The sequence below is a fragment of the Eutrigla gurnardus genome (assembly GCF_963514095.1).
Source record: "Eutrigla gurnardus genome assembly, chromosome: 8".
Classification (NCBI taxonomy): domain Eukaryota; kingdom Metazoa; phylum Chordata; class Actinopteri; order Perciformes; family Triglidae; genus Eutrigla; species Eutrigla gurnardus.
This window is the reverse complement of record NC_139922.1, coordinates 26121992-26141584: the sequence shown is the minus strand read 5'-3', so window position 1 is coordinate 26141584 and position 19593 is coordinate 26121992. Positions and strand designations below refer to the sequence as shown.

Genomic DNA, 19593 nt, shown 5'->3' with positions numbered 1-19593 from the left:
AAGGAATAATAAAACAAATATTCAACTTTTTTTAGGATATTAATCTGTGAAAGAGGCAAAAGCAAGTTCAAAATAAAGACTAGAGCATATATTTGGTCCAAACAGAAAGCAATGAGTGAAATGCAGACCACGCTGAAATACAATGCGTGGGAATTAACCCTCAACTGCCCAGAGCTGCCCGAGCAGCACCCAGATATTCAGAGCATCTCTGTGGGACTACCTTAAAAGATTCAGACAACAGTGAGCCACTAGGAGCGTCCGTCTGGCAGAACTGGCTTTTAAGGTGGACTGACATCTACTTGATCTTGGCGGCTACTTCGTCTTTGTGAGTCGCCTTTAACGGGCCACCCCGCAAGGACGAGTTACCGCGATACTATCGCGCGTAAATCTCGCGATGGCGAGGCAGTGGTACAACTCGCTTGCCTATTGGTCTGGGGGGGGGTACCGTTGTAAGATGGCGCCCTGCGAAATATGAGTAGTTAAGAAAAAGAAAAACTACAGCTAACCAATATAACGGAGATAAAGAGACTTGGAGAATACAGCAGCCGCAGGGAAACGTCTGCGGCACTTCGCGTCCCCTGCTCGCCGGAAGAGGAGCGCCGGTTGGCGGGCGGCTCGAGCCTCGGCCCGTCGGAAAACGAGAGGTAGCGAGCTAGCGCGCCTGCTAGCGTTAGCCTGCTAGCTTCGGAGATAACGGGGGGAAATGCAGTCGGTGTAACGTTACCGACCGGAGAGTCACCCCGGTTCCCGGTGCTTTCTCTTCGTGTATCACCCGGGTTAAAAGAGGTCGTGTTGTTAACGCACCACGGTCGCTTTATTACACGTTGCCTCACAGTTGTAGGCTGGCTATTATTACAAACAACACGCGGCTAGTTAGCTGCTAACCTAGCTTGTTGTGTAATCAGCTGACTAGCTTGTATCCAGCCCACTGCACCGTGCACGTAGTCGTTACTCAAACAGCGTGCTCGTTGTCGGTATGCAGCCCTCCGTCGGTGCTTTGATCGCCGCGTCGCGTTTGGAAAGTGGCCGCGCTTTTGTCCCTGCGCGTACACAGATCGGTTTAACCCCTTCGTATTTCCGTCTGCCCCACGCGCGTGACCGTGGGCGGTTTGTAAACACTGCAATAGCCGTTTCGTTGTGACGTCAATAACATGTCGCTGTAAACGTATTGACAGCGTTACTGTGCTTTATGGGCTTGTTGATACAGGTGTAGAATGTACCTGCAACTATTCTGAATTAATTCCGCCTTTCCTCGGTTCCTCGTACAGAAGGACACACTGAACAACGATGAATAACTCCCTGGATGGGTCAGGCTCCTACGAGGAGCTTGTGAGGCAGAAAGCTCGGAGCATCCCTCAGCATCGTATGAAGGAGTTCCTGGAGTCTTTGGCCAACAAGGGCCCAGACGCCCTGCAGGAGTTCAGCCAGCAAGGCGGAGACACCACCACCACCACCACCGCCACCATGGTCTACCAACAAGAGGCTAACTGCATCTACACAGACAGCACCGAGGTCGCGGGGTCATTGTTGGAGCTGGCTTGTCCGGTACATCAGAGCTATGGGTCAAAAATCAATATGTAAAGAGGGTCTTTCCTTGGAATGAAGCTCTGACAGACTCTGTCTTCTGATGCAGGTCCAGGTGCAGGTCCAGCCGCAGCAGCAGATACAGATACAGGAGTCTGTACAACAGATTCCAGAGCAACAGATCGTGCAGGTTTTTACCTTTTTTTATTAAACCTCAATACATTATACATGAACCCTGTTCCATTTGGTCCACTAAATGTTGCCTATTATCTCTCATTTTAGGTGCAGATTCAGGGCCAGCAGCAAGGCCAGATGCTGGGTCAGGTCCTCCAGGTGCCCTCTGGCTCCCATCAACAGCTTCAAGGTGTGACTACCGCACAACTGATTCAGCCTGGGGAACTCACTGAGGAGCAGCATCAGCAGGTACACTTGAACACACACGCTGGATGACATGGGAGAACGGCAAATTTTGTCATTAGTTAGAATTTGAATTTAATCAGCAGTTATTATCTCCCTCGCATGTGTTTTAGCTGCAAGCCCAGTTGGTGGCAGCCGTTGCAGGAGGACAACAGATCCAAATCCAGACAGTGGGGGCCCTCTCTCCCACCCAGCAGCAGGACAATATTGAGAGGAGGGTACTGGGTACCACTGTTGCCACATCACAAGCAGCAGGTGTTCTTCAGCCAGCCAAAAAGCGCAAGGTCGACATGCCCATCACTGTGTCTTATGCCCTGCCCGGTCAGCAAGTAGCCACAGTACTGGCTATCCCACAGGGACAAGGACAGCAGCAAAGTTACGTGTCCCTTCGGCCAGACCTCCTAACTGTGGACAGCTCCCACCTTTATAGTGCGACAGGCACTATCACCAGTCCCACGGGGGAGACCTGGACAATCCCTGTTTATTCTGCCCCTGCTGGTTCTGGAGGCCGTGAGCAGGTCACGCATATTGCCATCCCCCAGGAAGCCTATGGAACAGTGCAGGTTGCGGGGCCGAACACTACAACAATGACTACAATGCCAACACACGTTACTATTGAAAATGACAAGCTGAAAAATCAAAGTCAGACGGCGCAGGCCGTTTCCAGCATCACGAGCTCCGGGGGAATGGGAGGCCAGGAAGAAGTGGTGCACACACTGGCTGCAAACACGCTGTTCCCTGCCCAGCTGATGAATGGAAACATCCACATCCCAGTGGCGGTGCAGGGCTACTCCAATGCTACACAGTCCCTCATTTGGGACCCACAGCAGCAGGTGCTGCACACACAGGGGCTGTCAGGGCAGGACGGACAGCAGCTGCAGGTACTAACACAGGTAATTATCTTGGCCACACACCATAGTAGACATGCATGATCTGCTGATTGAACAAGGTCACAGTGTTGGTGTGTTTGTGTCTGTGCAGGGTCAGACAGTGGTAACGGAGGTAGATGGCCAAGTCCAGCAACAGGTGCAAGTTCAGGAGCTGCTTCTGCCTGCCACTCTGAAGCCAGAGGAGGGGCTGGAAGTCTGGCGGCTTTGGGCTCAGCGGAAAAACATAGAATTGGAAAAATCGGACTCAAATAAACTGGCTCCAATTGGCCGTAAGTGCATATATGTTTAATATTACGTATAATATTGTTATTCTAGTGTTTAGACAATATTGTATTGTTGACGCATATGTGTGTATTGCCAAATGGCTGATTTGTTTGTGTGTTTTAGGACGCCAGGCGCTGCGTTTTCAGGAGGACTTGGTGTCGTGTGCAGTGGCTGAGCTCTGCATGGGTCTCTCTTTGATGACAACAGAGGCTCGGGGTTTGGAAGAGGAGACTTATGACGCCGATGTTCTCTATTATGTATTTCTGTGCATACAAAAAGTAAGTTTATTATGCACACTCTCCGTTCGACATCCATCCCATCCCTGTTGGTCTTTAGTTTCGATGTGGAAACACTGTTTAGCCTCATCGTTCTTTCTCCAACTTTCCCCAACAGTATATGTTTGATAATGGTCGTGTGGACGACGTTTTCTCAGATCAGTACTACACCCGTTTCGCTCACAGTCTGCACCAGATCCTGGAGCCTTGGAGACCATCTATTCATCCGCTAGGTGTGTGGACAAAAGTTGTTTTTCCAAATCTTGTGGACTTCTACTGCACGTGGTTGCCATATGGCAACATACCATTTCTTTGGCCATTTCTTAAAATGTTTAAATAGACATGAGCTCTGATTGGTCTTAAATTCATGGTAGAACCTGGTGGTAACCAATGATATGCTTAGATGGCATCATATGACCCCACACACCCCTGCACTTGTCATTCTTTCTGCACACTTTTGATGACTCCAGTTGCTGAAGAAATGCTCGTGAATATGTGAAGATTTTACTCAATTTTTCACATTTCTTCAGAATCTAAAATTACATATATATATCTAAATAAATATATACGCTTATTTTATTCAGAAATGAAGCCGTCAGTGTTCTATGGCAAGGCTGAGAGGAGGGCTGAAATGTACAGTTTAAAGGTGGCTATACCATCTCATGAAAGTGAGGATGAGCTAGGGATCAGTGATGAGGAGCATGAGAGACAGGCAGAATTAGGCCTAGTGGACTCAGAGGACGAAGAGACAGGTATGTGTCTATTCCAGTATGATCAACATTCAGGTTACATTTCATCCTTTGTGTCGAGTTGAGCTTATGTTGGGAAAGGTGTAAAGTAGATTAAGAATTTTAATTTGTTTTGTCATTCCAAAATCTCTATGGTGAACAAAAAATAACCACATACACAAGTCGCTGTGCAGACCCCATGCAGCCATACACACATATACACACACGCACACACACACACACACATACACATGCTCACACACACACACACACACACACTCACACACACACATACACATGCTCACACACACACACACACACACACACACACACACACACACACACACACACACACACACACACACACACGTTCTATCATCCTAAACTTGATTGCAAGTAATCATCTGTCATTTTGGGGAAAAAACACATCAGGCTGTTCCATTGTCGCACAATGTTGCCATATGGCAACAAACCCAAAAGAACCCCTCCAAAAATTCAAAAAATTATAATTATATTATTTTGAGTCCATTTTATATGTAAAAAAACACTAACATTTTTTTCCATGATTGAATAATAATGCGTGCAGTAGATATCAACTAATATTGTCTCAGATACAATGCTCAATAGTCAATACACAAACCCTTGAGTCATCAATGAAAGTTTCTGCCCCACCTCAGTCCAATCTGATATTTGTATTTTTCTAAATACAGCTCCACATTCAGCGTATATTGCCTATAATGCATTTGCTTTGTATGGTTTCCTGTGGTGTTTTTTGTGATGGCCATTACTAAATTAAGTCTTTGATGTTTTTGGCCACAACACATTGGCCAGATTTATACAGATTCTCTCAATGAAATATTCAATAACATGCTAATTTCACTTATTGACACGTTGTCACAGCTGGGATCGGCTCCAGCCCCCCGCGACCCTGAATACAGGATACGCGGTAGACAATGGATGGATGGACACATTGTCACTTGGATATTAATTGCAGCAGCTGACTGCTATTTATTTACTTGGCAGAATGATGTTGTGATTGCAGTTGTCCTTGATTAAACATTAGAGATACAGTTGATGATCCGTTTCCTTGTCACTTCATCATCTGCTCTCTGCCTCCACAACCAGGTTATATTATCCCCAGTCATGTGACGGAGGAGATGCTGTGGGAATGTAAACAGCTGGGAGCCCATTCTCCGTCAACACTGCTCACAACTTTAATGTTCTTTAACACCAAGTGAGTAACACCATGTCAACTTAAGTCATTGCACATTCATGATTTCTCCACTTGTTTGATAGACATGCAGGAATAGTGTACCTCAGAACAAAAGAGCACATCCTGAACACAAATACCTGATACAACCCACACATCAGCAAAATATGAATCTACACAAGACGTGTGTGTGTCTTCCTTCTGATGCCATAAGACACTGACCAAATCGGTTAATTAGCGGATATCTTTTCACAGGTATTTCCACCTGAAGACGGTGGAGCAACATCTAAAAGTGGCCTTTTCTAAGGTGCTGAGACACACCAGGAAGAGCCCCAACAACCCTAAAGACAAGAGCACCAGCATCCGATACCTGAAGTCAACGGAGAGGTTCATAGGACAGAAAGGTAAACGTGCACAGAGGAAACCCTTATATGTATGATATGTTTCCTGTGACATCTGTTATACTGTGTTTTTCATGTTCAGTCACAGATGACATGTACTCGGAGCAGCTGGAGGACCCTGAGAACCCGCTGCGATGTCCCATCAAGCTCTACGATTTCTACCTCTTCAAATGGTAAATATGTCAAAGACTTTTTCCCTCCATATGTAGTACACATCATAAAGCCCTGCGAGGCAAATTTGTGAATATCGGGCCATAAAATGCAATTGAATTCCAATATTTCACACTTAAAAAGCTGTTTTTCTCTCAAGAAAAATGGTACAAATGCTTCTTTGTCCTCCCATGTGGTGTTTTTCACTCTGGCCGTGGTTATTAAGGTCATGAATTCTCTTTTAAAGGTGCTGGCTGCTGCCTATTTAAATAGAACCCTTGTGTTCGTCATTGACACGTGTTGTGGAGTAAACGTTGCACTCAAGTGTTCAAGTGGTTAAACTTGTGAAAAATCTGTTGCTAGGCAACTAACAAAACATGGAGGCTTTGTAATGACTTCATTTTTCTCTTTTCAGAGTTGGCAGGCCAAATAGTGTTCTGCCTCTTTTTAATAGTTTGCAAAGGAATTGAGGCAACTACATTCTTTTGGCGTTACCTGTCCATAACAATGTCGGCATCACTAACCCCAACCCTTGTGAATAGGATGAAACATTGATGTTGATGATCTATTATGTCTTTAAGCAGCAATGCCTGCCTTTACTGCTGTACTCTGTATTGAATTATTGTAAACTGAACATCGTTGGGGGTTTGGACTGTTGGTCAGACAAAACATGCCATTGAAGATTTCATCTGAAGCAATGACATACATACACGCATGAAAGAGGATTATTTGAGTATATAATCGCCATATCCATAATGAGAATAATTGTTGATTCCAGCCGTGATGTCAAGACATAAGAAATGGTCGCCAACGCCTCCAGAATAAGAACAAGAGTGTAAAAATCCTCAGTTTCTCTCTTAGGTCACTATCGTTAACTCTGACATTCAGTGAGTTCTAAAGACTGATATCTGGTAAATAGCTGCGTCCTGTAAATGTGCTGACGCCATGTCCTCCTCTGTCAGTCCGCAGAGTGCTAAAGGCCGCAATGACACCTTCTACCTGACTCCTGAGCCCGTGGTCGCCCCAAACAGCCCCATCTGGTACTCCACTCAACCAATCCCAAAAGAACAGCTGGAGCAGATGCTCGCCCGCATCCTCGCCATCCGTGAAATCCAGGACGCTATAAACATGTCGGAGAGCGTGCACTAGTCGGCCTGGAGCACCGCGAGTGGATTAGACTCTCTTTCTCTTCACCCAGCCTTGGATTGCTCATTATCAGTCATTTTCTATTCTCTCACACCCTCTTGTGGTCTTTAAGGGCGGCATGTATATGTTTGTATTCATTGTGTGTCAGCATATCTTGCATTCACGGACTGTATATACAACCAATACAGCTGTTTTGTCTTATTGAGGCAATCTTTTTTTTTTGGCCAAAGGATGTAGTGTCTAATGTTTTTATTGGACCTGAACTCTAATTTAAATGTTATTTTAACTATTGGAATTTTGATTCCCCGTTTAGTTTGAATCTGTAATATATTTCATATATATTTTCACTGGGGGTGGGGCTGTGCTATGCTGCTGTTCATAGACATCCTTCTTGGTTGCTCTACTGCCCCTCCTCTCACTCGGCCACTGTTGGGTGTCACAGTGAATACCTCACCTCAGTGGTATTCAGACTGCACCAAGTAGCCAAACGCAGGTTTCCTCTTTTTCTTTGTGTTCCACTCGTCTTGTCTTGAGCCGGTTTCACGGCGTGGAAGAAAACCGAACTCGCCTCTTAGTGGGTTCTGTCTGCTTGCCGTTGGACCGGCCTGGAGGCGTTAAAACCACATCAGAACACAGACTTTATTGCAATACAGTGTCGCCGCTCGCCCTGCAGCTACTAGCATTTGCCACATGGTGGCGACGTGGCAGATGGAAGGATGCTGACTGCTGCTGGATCCTTTTTCTTCTTTTCTCTCTCTGTCCATCACAAAAACCCCAACTCACCCAAACAGTGTATCATACATGTTTATTACATGACAGATGAAAGACTCTTAAGAGTGGGTTAGCCCTTTTATGTTCTATAATGTATAATACTCATAGCTCCTTCATGTACTGTAAAGGGTTTCAGTCATCTAAGGAGAATGGCAGTGCCTGTGTGTTTTTGAAACATGACCTTTTTTGTACAGCCACTATACCATGCGTCTGCCTTTCTAGCCAATAGCTGCTAAATGATGCACCATGGGTTTAAAAAGAAAAGAAGGAAACGTGAATAAAAGTAATTTAGCAGCATCACTTCGTCAAAAGTGGAGCCAAGCAGCGATGCAGGAAGAATAAATGGTGTGGATGTATTTGGTAGCAGCACACAGTAGAGATGATCTGTGTGTACTGAGCATTGTTGGTCATGGCAGGTAGTTCAGAGCAGAGGAGCAGGTTGGACCTGACTGGCAGCTCCTTGTCGCCCTGCCCTGTTTTTCATGCTGTCGGGCCAGTTTTCCACCCGCGGGACTTGTTGTGATGCAGAGTGCACACACTGTGTCTGCGGTCTCCTTCCCTCTCGGGTTCTTACGAGTCAAACCCAAATGGGTTTTTCTTTTAACCCAGTCAGAAGTGTGAGTCTGGATTCAGCCGTGACGAGGACGGCAGTAACCTCCTCAGCAGCTTCCCGGGGTGTAAAATCTGCTGCATTGTGTTGTGTGGTTGCTCTGCTGGAGCCGTCGGTCGGTGCTGCTGCTGGTGCCTCCTCCTCCCTGTCCGGCCCCCCCGACCCGAGGAGCCCTGGGCTGGATCTGGAGCGCGGTGGTTAATATTTGAACCGGCTCCCTGAATTTGCGGCCTGCCGTGGGAGAGAAGAGTCCTAATTAAAGTGTCATCTTCCTTTACGGTGACTAATTGCACGCCGCAGGTGGCTCGCTGCGAGCTTATTTCTGGATTCTCACCGTGCCGAGGCTCCTCCACTCAGCCAGTACAGCAGACACTGATGCACGAAGATGTACTGCTCCTGTGGACGGAAGGAGCAGGTGATGAGGATCTGGTGTTTGTAGAGCACACAGTGATCGACAGGTGTGTTTAAATACCCTGAATAGTACAGACCAAACAGGAACAGCAGAACATTTGGGGAGCAACCGTGGGAATTGCCCTTGACAACAAGCCAATGGGAGTTTATCCATTGGGATTATTGCTAAAAATAAACGCAAGCAAGATGAGCTTCACACATGAAAACTACTTTTGAATGTGTGAATGCAATCGGCAGTAGTAAAAAGTTGGGTGAAGTTGTAAATGATCGACACCACGGTCACATGGAGGATGGAGACTACAGGAAGTCCTAAAACCCAGCAGTGAGTCTGAATCTGTTGTGTTTAATCGCTCTCATGTGACCGTGGTGTAGTTCCTTCACTGCCTGTTTGATTTTTTACTTCTTATGAAGAAAAAAAATTGATTTTTATATAAAAATACAAAGGAATCGATGAAAACCTGCATATAATGGTATAAGGGATACATGACTATGCTTTCTAATTAAAAGAATGTCAACGCTTCATCCACCAGCTCCAGGTGAGTCTCGCTCCCAGACTGACCAGATTCTGGACCATCCACATCCGATGTAGCCGTAGGTCCTCCACGGCAGCGCGGACGTCGGGCCGGATGCCCCTCGCACACAGCTGCATCAGCCACAGCAGCGTCACCAGGGTCCCTGACCGGCCGACACCTGCACTGAGACACGGCAACGGGGCTGCTGTTAACACGTGCACCACCCGAAACTGATCTAAGGCTGAAGCAGCATAGATTAGAATTAGATTTCTCCTAGAAGGAGAGGGTGATGGGGCTGGAGGTCAGAGGTCACACCTGCAGTGCACCACAGCCGGCCCCAGGCGTGGCGTCGCATCCAATTCCTGCCGCACGTGCTCAGTGAAGGCACTGAGCGAGGAGTCTTTAGGGATGCCCCGGTCCGGCCAGGCCGGGTAGTAGTAGTGTGTGATTATCCGGTCTGTCGGGCAGTCTCTCTGCAACACAAACACTCTCCTTCAATCCAAACACAAGGGCTCCCCCTCCTCCTCCTCCTCCTCCTCCTCCTCCTCCTCCTCCTCCTGAGATGATGGATCTTTGGCTCACCTGTCTGAGGTTGATGGCGGAGATGAAATAATCTGGACCTTGTCTGCGACTCACTGTCGTCACTTGGATCGATCCATGATAAACTGTCCCTGGTTCCAGAGGCCAGTACTTATCACACATCACCTGCACACAGCAATAAGGGACAGCGTTTTAAGGACTTCACTGATGGATAGTGTGACACTACACAGACTAAAGGAAGGGGCAAAACGCAGGAATGCATAAAGGTTCCCTGTTTACAATTCTAAAGTGTTAGATTTCATAAGTGGCAGACAAAAACAAGTCGAGGTGTTTAGTGAGAAAAGAAGCTTAATTTCAGACCCATTCCCTGTGCCTCAGAGCTGTCACCATGACGATGATCCTGACATTTTGCTCCCACACCATCCTCCAGAAGTCGGCCACGGTGTTGTGCAGGGGGCCCTGAGTGCAGATGAAGTCTCGCTCTGATCCCCCGCCCTGAAACCGCAGACACACCGTCATGGACAGGCGGCGAAGCAGGAAGGGACACCACAGAATTCATTTAAACCCATGATCCTTACGGGCACAAAGTTGGCGTTGATGTAGTCGGTGTGTGGCTGGGAGTTTTGAACCGACAGCCTCACGCGGCAGTGGTCATCTACAGGAGGAGAGCAGACAGACACACGTCTCACACCTGTCTCACACCTCGCTGCCAAACACTTGGCTGTGATCTGTGATGTGTTTCCCACTTACAGGGCAGAATGTAGGGGTATCTGTTCTTCTCTCTGTTGGCCTCCGAGTCCCCCGCTTTGGTGGGCAGGTCTTTGCCAACTTCCTCCAGCTCCTTCACAGAGCCAAAGATAGTTAGCACACAGCTACAGCTTAACGCATCTGATCCTAGATCCATTTTAAAAGCTACCTCAAACTCCTGCCTGAAGCCCCCGTTGTTGTTGGAGGCGAGCGCCTGGCAACGCACACGGAACTCCTGCTGGATCTGCGCTCTGGAGCAGGCCTGCACCCTGAGACGGGATGGGGTTCAAATCATGTGACAATATGGAGGAAGTCTGCTGTTATTCTGTATTTTCTTACTATCCACAAATGGAAGCATCCAAAACCAACCATCACTGAGATGCTCTGAGTATTGGCCACGTGGTCATAGCGTGATATGGCTCATTTTATACGCTGACACGTATTTATTTGAGTTGATTTGATATTGCCCAATAAATGTTGGACACACCAATAACGGCTTCAAACAATGTTTCCGGCTGTTTGAGGAAATGATTTAGCCTTTAGAAAGGATGGAAGTTAACACTCAGTTGCCAGTTTGTACACCGAGCTAAAAGTTCCTGCCTTCACAATGATTTGATTCGCTGCTGAGCTGCGTTGTTTCTGTGATTTCACCCTAAACTTGTTGTTGGCAACAGGGTGGACGAAATAACGGAAACACCTGCCAGCACGATGCAACACGTTTAAACAGCGGCATCCGAAGTCATCATGAAGCTGAATCAATCAACGGTTCATTCTAATCTTCATGGAGGAACAAATATGCAGCGTTGTTGTAGTGGATGTAGTTGTACCTTCTATGAAGTGTATATTTGTGTCTTTTAGTCCCACAGACAGGGCAGGGAAACAAACTGACCCATTGCTTTTTTGGTCTTTCGTGGGATTTGCTATAGAAAAGCCATATAATTGAAGTATATTCCCGGGATGCTGAGTCCTCACCTCATGTTGTTCCTTGTGGTCGACACTTTAAATACACGTTTTGCTGGGTGTGTTGAAGGAGCGCTGGCACTGTGGAAAAAACAGAAACCCTGTATAAAATAAAGAAACCCTTTTATACATTTAGGGAATCCAAGTGAAACTGAATAACAGAGCACAGAGTGTCCCCCCCCCCCCTGGCTGTTACAAGTAGAGGCATGTGACAACGCAAAGGGAAAAACCAGTTAAAACACAAGAACTGTGCAGAAGAGAGCTTCCACTCGTGTGTTTGCATGTATTTATGTAACGATAGCTCTCCTCCATATGAAAGTAGAAATACCATAACATAATAACAAGCACAGACCCACATTCTCACGGTACAAACAGTCAAAGTGAACCGACGGGAAGGAAAACCTGCTCCAGCAAGTTCCTGACCTCCAGCGAAGCGCAAAAACAACAGCGGTTTCAGGTCTTACCTTCCAGAGAGCTGGCCGTTTTAAAGCTGGAGAAGAGAAGAAGGCAGGTCTCCACTGCTCCACATCATCTTCAGGTTGTCTGGTTTTAATAATAACCTCCGCCCCCTCTCGCCCTCTCTCTGGGGAAGAGGAAGTGGGATGGGTGTGGCGGTGGGTGGAGAGAGAAACACTACACCTCTGGGAGGGATGTCAGGATATACCATGGCTCAGCTACTCACCTTGTCATTCTGAGCACTTACAGGAAGTTACTGAAACGTCTGATCATTCAATATGATGACCAGACCTCTACTTATTTGTTATAATTGCAGAAGATTTATTTAAAATTCCACTGAAATCATGTCCAATATTCTGAGAGGTCATGTGATGATATTAGTCCCAGCATTCTGTGAGGTGTGTCTTTGTGTGTGTGGAGTTCAGGCAATATGCTTTCTGAAATTTAAAAACTGCATTACAATAAGGAAATACTCCTTGTAGGCCTCGTGTATATTTAGATGTATTCATGTCTTATAAAATAAAAACAAATATGGAAATGAAGTATATAGGTTCCATAACGGGCAGAGGGCCCTCACAGGTCCTGTCTCACTACCACGAGACAAAGTGTGACGTCGACGACAGACGTCATGTTGTGCGGTGAGTTTGTGTGAACTGCGCCACCTGCCGGTGAAGTGGTGACATCACTCTCCAGCTACAACTGCCGGTCACGGGTGGGAAACAGGTGTAAATAGGTGTGCCACCGTAGAAGACGGACTACGCATGCGCACAGCAACCTCGTTTCGTTTTTGATGAGCCTCTGTGATAAGCCTCTATGACCAGCAGGCTGAGCCCTGATTGGTTGGTTGCTGCTGCGTTCATGTTCAGCGGAAACCAGAGAACAACGTTTTGTCGACAAAGTGACAGATTCAACAGTTGGAGTCGTCGGCAGCGCGCGCACGGAAATGTGACGCGCTTCCTGATTTCTGGTTCCTGCCTCGAGTCATGGAAGATTCTCGTCCACCGGACTCTCAGCAGCACAGCAAGGTAGGACTTACACCGTCCCACTGTTCCAGGTGTTAAACAGCTGGCGGACAGCAGAGTGCTGACTCAGCTTCTTCACTAAGTCAAAGTGAAACGGGCTCTGATGGACTCTACTGTGATCAATAAAGTTAATCAAGCCAAAAACATGGCAGGAATAGAGTGGTGAAATGGAGATTTGATCTGTGTGTGTGTGTGTGTGTGTGTGTGTGTGTGTGTGTCCCCATAAGTCTCATCTGTCCATTATTGTTGTATTTTGTCTTTAAATGTCAGATATTATAGTGAAAACGCAGCCACAGTTTTTTTTGTCACTTTATCAAATCAAATCAAATCAAACTTTATTTATATGGCACTTTTCATACTCGAAAGTAGCACAAAGTGCCTCCCAGAGAATAAAAGCGAACAAAACAAAAACGAAAAAAGATGTGAACAACAAAGAACACCATGAAACCCAGTTATACTGTCGAATAACAAGACAAAGTTATCGTAGAATGTAAATGAACAGTTGAATTCTTACATAATTCCATATGAATATAACAAGTTGATATACATAAAAAGGGTTGAAGTTAATGTTTAAGTTTGGGAAGGACTTATGTATTCATCATGTAGCTCAAACGATTATTATCACATTCCTATTTAGTGTCTTTATTTTGTTTGGAATATCTTTCTTTCTGAATGAAAATCAGCACATTTGAGAAGTTGGAACTAGATAATTTTGGCTCAAAAATAACTAGTTGTTGGTTATTGTTCTGATCACCAATAATAATAATAATCATAATAATAATAACCATAATAAGCGTGGTTTCCTCAGGGCTCCACGTCGCGGCGGAGGGAACACAGCGACGAGCGTGTGGACAAGAGGCCCGCTGACGGATCCTCGTCTCCCACCGTAGGTACTTCCTGGCCTCTGGTCCAGAATGACCTTCCAGACCGTCCCCTTGTCCTGCTCCCTCTCTCTCTCTCTCTCTCTCTCTCTCTCTCTCTCCATCATTGAGTGTGGTCATCGTTTTACCCTGCAGGATGTGAAGCGGCTGATCAGGAGAGTGAGAAGTCCATCCAGACCGAGGGCCTGGTTGTCCAGTTCTTACAAGCCCACGTTTAGAGGGCGGTTCCACAGACCGGGGTAAGACCAGCAGGTGCTTCTGGTTTTGTTACCTGCAGAAATATTGATGACGAGGTCAAAGGCCAAAATGTTGCTGCTCTGAAAGTGTTTGTTTCCCCCCGATGCAGTGATGACCGCTTTGCCCACCAGACGCACCACAACTTCACCCCCCGGGGTCACTTCACGCCCCGAGGGGGTCACTTCACCCCCCGGGGGGGTCACTTCACCCCCCGAGGGGGTCACTTCCGCTGGAGAGGTCATTTTCAGCCTAAAGGTCACCACATGGCCCTGAAGAAGAGGGAGAGGGGGCGGTGCGAGCAGAGACGGAGCCCCGAAGGAAATTCACCTCCAAAAATCAACAGTGGTACGTTGATGTCTGAGAACACAATGTGATATATTTGACATGTCTCAGTAGGACACCTGCATGTGATAGGACACAATAACATCATTATCATAATTACATAAACATATAAACAATATCAACTTGTTGTTATTGTTCATGCACAATGAAGTATCATCCTGCATTTATTCAAACGGCCATCGGGTGGCAGTGTAAGCAAGCAGAGGCATGCTCGCGATGCACACTTCATGGATGCTTTGCATTCAAGATATTCGGAGGGCATTTGCTGGTGGTGGTATCTGGTTGGGAGGCGGCCTTACATAATGCTGCCCACCGCGAGGCTTCATCCCTGGACTCAGCCGCTGCAACATGTGGGGATGTGATCGGAGCCACGGCCCATGCATTATCACGTCCCTGTGATGTAGTTAACAGGTGGATGTTATTAGATGCTTGAGAATGACCTCATCACGTGTCAGCGGGGGTTTAAAGATGTGCTAGCGGTTTCCTTCTGTCTGTTTTTTATTGTTATTCTTCATGTTTTTCACATTAACGTGGCGTTGTGTTTAAAACCACCGAGCTGTCTGTTCTCTATGTTTTTAATATATCTTCTCATGCAGGCACTGTATCTGTGCAGCACACACACACACACACACACACACACACACACACTCACTGCAGCACTGTGGAGGTGTGTGTTTGTGTTATGTGTGAGTGTGGAACAGGTTTTTTTTTGTGAGTGATGGTGCGGTGATGGTGACTCATCGCTGATTTGTGTGTATTTGAGAGTGAGAGAGATGGATAGATACCAGCCAGCAGTACATGATGAGCCATAACACAACTATTGCTTCACACAGGAACACTGCAGTCCAATAGAACAAGGCACAGAAACAAAAAACAAATCCACAGATCGTCCTTTAACCGATGGTTAGACTCCAATACTTCATCATTCTAAAAGGAGGCTGAAGAGAAGGAGGTGGTCTAAAGATGCAGCTATAGGAGATTCTCATAGACATGGTAAATAAATAAATACATAAAAATGCTGGTGTTGATTGTGTGGTTTGTCTATTTTCCAGCTCCCAGACTTTTCTGCAGATCCAACAGAGACAAGGACATGCAGTTCACTGTAAGTCCTCGAGCAGGAAACCTTCTTTTCCTCCTTCCTAGTTTTTCCATGTAGTTAAAAACACAGCGGTCTGAATGACCTGACATACTGGTTCTCCTTCCAAAATATTGATGTCACGCAGCCTGAATGCTGTCGTCATGATTTAGAAGAGCTCTTGACAATTTCATCCTAATTTGTTCGTAAAAACATTGGAAGATAAAATGGGTTCTGTCCTGTGATGAGTAATGCTTATTTAATTAGCGATCAAGCTGCTGATTCATTCACGGCCAGTCTCTCAGGTACAAAAGATATAAATCATTTTGGAACAGGCCTAAACCCCAAAAAGACACAAGGACACACTAAAGAAAAGCAGCGAATGCACACGTTTGACGAGCCCAAAGCACGGAATGTTTCATTTTATCGGTTGAAAAACGAATGAATCACTGATTAAAACGGTTTCATATTCTTCCTATAGATGAATATGATGTATACGTTCTACATCCCTGTAGATGGAGTTTGTTTGCTCGTAGCAGGGAATGACTTGGCTGTTATGCAAACACTCAGGTGCTGCAGAAAAGGGCTGAAATCAAATGATCGCATCCATTTCTTGGCTGACCTGAGCGCAGCGCGGAGCCGCGCAGCGTGTGATGAATCACCGCCGGTCACTGCTGCAGGGAAATGAAAGCCACGGCAGGAAGAGGAATCCGAGAATGATTAGCTCCTTTCACATTTTCAATATTCAAATGGGTGTTCATAAATTTGAGGTGTTGACAACGCACGTTAAGGTTGACCTTAATGGTCTGATCCGTGTTATTAACAGGTCTTTTTTAATACAAAGACAAGCAACAACTCAATATCCTGAGCATATTAATGTTTCCCCGAAGCTGTGCGTCAGCAGTGTGCACCAACACAACAACACAACAGCAGCATTGATTGATGTTGTTCACTGTGACTTATTATCTACATTTATCAAAGTGCTACAGCAAATATGATGAAACCATGGACATTTCTTTACACTTTTTTCACTTTCAAGAATCTTTCTGTACATTTCGTTGTCTTCTGTCTGGATTGCCAGGCCCCAGTATTTCCAAACTTTTAATCCAGATCAGATGAATCCAGATTTGTAATCCCGTTCTTTTGCTACCCCAAATCAATCTGATCTTAGGTTTAGTTTTTCATTCATTCGGATCCAGATGGCACGACAACGGCCCAGAACAGAGTCTGGTTCCAACATAGCAGTTTGAGATTTAATCCTATCCGCAAGGATTCTGATCTGGATTGGAACACTGGATCCAGATGATGTGGTGGTTCCTGTTTCCACTGTGATCTGTAGCTTCATCTACACTGTTCACTTTAACATCCTGTGTCACAGTTAGTGACAGTGTGGGCTCCTGAGGGGCGGGGCTTAGCCAAGGGTCAATTTCTAAAACCTTTCTATATTATCACTTATGAGGAAAGGGAACCGGTTTGACTTTGGTTTCTTTTTCAAATGTTTTCTGCTTTGCCATTAAATGTGGGGCTTCACCTCTGGTATTAGCAGCTCGTTGTTGTTGTTGTTGTAGGTTTGTCAGAGCGCCAGGAATCCAAGCAGCAACGACAGAGATCACACGGCCAGGAAAAGCAAAGAGAGGCAACGAAGCCGAGACGGGGAGCTGCCTTCAACAGCGAGCCAGACGGAGGCACGAGACCGAGCCATCCAGCAGAAGAGGAGGGAGATAGACGAGGTACGCAGAAACACACACCTGTGTGTGTGTGTGTGTGTGTGTGTGTGTGTGTGTGTGTGTGTGTGTGAGAGAGAATCTCGGGGAAAGTGCCGGGAGACCTGGGACGAGGAAGAAAAAAGGATTTGTTTTCTGTCGTCTGAACATTAATTTTGAAATGCTGAGCCCGAGGCGACGTGAGCGTCATCGTTGGCTCCACTTTGCTGAACCCACGAAGACGCTCTCGTTCGCGGTTTGACGTGATTGATGGCGTTTTTAGTTGCTCATCCCGGCTCACCTGCATCACGAGAGGCTTCGACGCGTGCCGAGGCGCCGTCTCCGAGGTCCCATGATGCCGTGGGTTCGGCCTCTTGCTTCTCGGACCTCCATGGGTGCAGGATTACAGAGGCATTGCCCCAGTGTGTTTTTTACTTACTGTGGAGTTGAGCAGAACTTCATGTCACTCATGTGGAGTATTATAAGCTCTGAGATAACAGCCTGGTATTATAACTCTAAGTCTCTCTGAAGATCAGGCTGAACATTACTACTTATGTCCCTAAAGATACTCAACATTGACAGATAATGGACGATGTATGAAGTAGGGCTGTTTGATTTTGCCCAAAAATAAAATCCAGATTTTCTTCTCTCAAAATCCGTGTTTCGATTACGGTTACGATTATTTTGTGACAAAAGGCAAAGAAATTATTTCAAATATGCTGTTTTTTATTGAACATTTTGCAAATAATTTCCCCATTGGGATTTGAGTGCAAACCTTGCTCTTAATAAACAAAAAAAATCCCTCAAGGGATTAATATAAATGAAGGAACTTTTGCCGTCTGGCTTTGCTCCATGTTATCTTCTCGTAGACCTCTTTAAACAAAAAAAAACAATCCCTTTGGGATGAAGAGAAAAACCTCACGTTCACATGTATCTTAAGGTGTGTCCATTAAACAAAAATGAATGAATAAAGTGCAGAACTTTAACTTAACTTAAAAAATCGATTTTTAAACTACCTACATAATCACAATTACGATTTAAAATCGATGAATCGAACAGGCCTAGTATGAAGCTCTGTGCTGTGAAACTGCAAGATAAAAGTGTGTGTGTATATATATGTATATATATATCATATATTTCATCTGGCAACAGGTAGCTGATGCAAAAGAGTGCAGGCAAACACTTGCGAACACTTTGCATGTGAGCATCGATCCCTTCAGTGGGAACGGGAAAGCTCTCGCTCGGCCTCATTTGTGGTGCTCCCTCCCTCCGACACACTTCCTCTTCTGCTCTCTTTTCCCCACTAAAACCACGGGTGTGCATGTGTCTTGCAGATGTACAATCAGGAATGTGAAAAGTTTGGCCTTGTGGCAAAGATGCTGATAGCGAAGGACCCGGCGGCCCTGGAGGGCCCCATCCAGTCAGCGCTGCAGGAGAACCTCAGGGACATCGGCAAGCGCTGCGTGGACGGCATGGAGAGCTTTATAGAGGACTATGACTCCAGGGAGGCGTTCCACTGATCACTGATCCTGCTGTGAAAAAGTTGTGTTTTTATTTAATTTTGTGCCGTGTGATTAAACGCTGCTTTTGTTGTTATGTCCGCCAGGAGAATCACTTTTATTATTTTGTGTTTGGCCAACCGCTAACAGGCCAGCGGGAGTTATTCCAAGCCTTTCTTATTTGGGGCATCGACCTCTCGTTTGGATGCAGCCTAAATAGAGGCTTCGAGTCACAGTTAGAAGTGAGACGGAGTTGAGAGCCTGCAGACATCGGCAGCCTCATTTCTGTCTGAGACACGTGAGTGAAAACGCGGCTTATATGCTTATATGTGGTGTTCTTCCCGTCCAACGACACCGATCTGGACTCTGATTGCACTTTTGTGGTGTGTCGCCTGAGTGAAGGCTCTACTCGGCCGTCTGGTGAGCAGCACCGGTGAAAACGACACATTTCATTTACATTGATTGAGACTGATTGGTATTATGAAGAAAACATGCACTGGTTGTATTGCTTTAAGTGTCCTTATGAAGATGTTTGTTTTGTTTTTTTTAATCGCTTGCTTTTCAATGATTGGCTTTTGTTTCCAGCATATTAAACATGTGGTTAAAATAGTTTTTGTGGTTTTTATTCATGGCTAGAGGCAATCTGTTAATGGGCCAGTAGGTGAGGAGGCCACGCATCATTGTTTGGAGTATTTGTAGGATGTTTGACCTAAAGCCCGACAGATCATTATGGACGATATTGGCTTATTGCAGAAATATCTACCGGCGTAAATGTCAGCCGATGGCGAGAACTTGCACGGAAATGCCAACGATGTTTGAGGT

The 19593-nt window shown here is 45.9% G+C and overlaps 3 protein-coding genes across 7 annotated transcripts; 2 read left to right on the top strand and 1 right to left on the bottom strand.

Moving 5' to 3' along the window:
• The first annotated feature begins 430 nt into the window (after window positions 1–430).
• Window positions 431–8363, top strand: LOC311017650 (transcriptional regulator QRICH1-like). 2 transcript variants are annotated; one of them, XM_084016139.1, is made up of 12 exons: window positions 431–644; window positions 1269–1545; window positions 1634–1714; window positions 1807–1947; window positions 2055–2822; window positions 2923–3100; window positions 3219–3373; window positions 3489–3603; window positions 5224–5332; window positions 5564–5712; window positions 5792–5882; window positions 6822–8363. In XM_084016139.1, the coding sequence occupies exons 2-12, from the start codon at window positions 1288–1290 to the stop codon at window positions 7006–7008; spliced, it is 2232 nt and encodes a 743-aa protein (XP_083872265.1). In that variant the 5' UTR covers window positions 431–644; window positions 1269–1287; the 3' UTR covers window positions 7009–8363. The 2 variants fall into 2 exon arrangements, with proteins under 2 accessions (XP_083872265.1, XP_083872264.1); XM_084016138.1 differs by having other exon boundaries at window positions 432–644; window positions 2055–2834; window positions 6822–8362.
• On the bottom strand, window positions 7797–12133 carry LOC311017651 (receptor-type tyrosine-protein phosphatase V-like). The gene is made up of 11 exons (XM_084016140.1): window positions 12021–12133; window positions 11569–11657; window positions 10766–10865; window positions 10600–10690; window positions 10428–10504; window positions 10210–10344; window positions 9892–10014; window positions 9625–9782; window positions 9357–9492; window positions 8721–8782; window positions 7797–8617 (listed from the first exon to the last, which is right to left on the bottom strand). The coding sequence occupies exons 2-11, from the start codon at window positions 11571–11573 to the stop codon at window positions 8386–8388; spliced, it is 1119 nt and encodes a 372-aa protein (XP_083872266.1). The 5' UTR covers window positions 11574–11657; window positions 12021–12133; the 3' UTR covers window positions 7797–8385.
• Window positions 12134–12767: 634 nt separating this feature from the next.
• On the top strand, window positions 12768–19381 carry LOC311016793 (uncharacterized protein). 4 transcript variants are annotated; one of them, XM_084014731.1, is made up of 8 exons: window positions 12768–13037; window positions 13843–13920; window positions 14051–14154; window positions 14262–14318; window positions 14361–14497; window positions 15547–15596; window positions 17138–17299; window positions 18607–19381. In XM_084014731.1, exons 1-8 carry the CDS (start codon window positions 12996–12998, stop codon window positions 18790–18792), a joined length of 816 nt encoding a protein of 271 aa, XP_083870857.1. In that variant the 5' UTR covers window positions 12768–12995; the 3' UTR covers window positions 18793–19381. The 4 variants fall into 4 exon arrangements, with proteins under 4 accessions (XP_083870857.1, XP_083870856.1, XP_083870855.1 ...); XM_084014730.1 differs by having other exon boundaries at window positions 12770–13037; window positions 14262–14309; window positions 14349–14497; XM_084014732.1 differs by having other exon boundaries at window positions 12771–13037; window positions 14262–14308; window positions 14369–14497.
• Window positions 19382–19593: the final 212 nt, after the last annotated feature.

Excerpts from the sequence above, each read along its gene's own strand:
- LOC311017651 (XM_084016140.1), bottom strand. Across the intron at positions 10,345-10,427 it reads TCAACGCCAACTTTGTGCCC|GGCGGGGGATCAGAGCGAGA; the intron begins GTAAGGATCATG and ends CTGCGGTTTCAG. Across the intron at positions 10,015-10,209 it reads CTCTGAGGCACAGGGAATGG|GTGATGTGTGATAAGTACTG; the intron begins GTCTGAAATTAA and ends TGCTGTGTGCAG.
- LOC311016793 (XM_084014729.1), top strand. The coding sequence starts at position 12,996 with ATGGAAGATTCTCGTCCACCGGACTCTCAGCAGCACAGCAAG. Across the intron at positions 13,038-13,842 it reads ACTCTCAGCAGCACAGCAAG|GGCTCCACGTCGCGGCGGAG; the intron begins GTAGGACTTACA and ends TGGTTTCCTCAG. Across the intron at positions 17,300-18,606 it reads AGAGGAGGGAGATAGACGAG|ATGTACAATCAGGAATGTGA; the intron begins GTACGCAGAAAC and ends TGTGTCTTGCAG.
- LOC311017650 (XM_084016138.1), top strand. The coding sequence starts at position 1,288 with ATGAATAACTCCCTGGATGGGTCAGGCTCCTACGAGGAGCTTGTGAGG. Across the intron at positions 3,374-3,488 it reads TATTTCTGTGCATACAAAAA|TATATGTTTGATAATGGTCG; the intron begins GTAAGTTTATTA and ends TTTCCCCAACAG. Across the intron at positions 5,333-5,563 it reads TTAATGTTCTTTAACACCAA|GTATTTCCACCTGAAGACGG; the intron begins GTGAGTAACACC and ends ATCTTTTCACAG.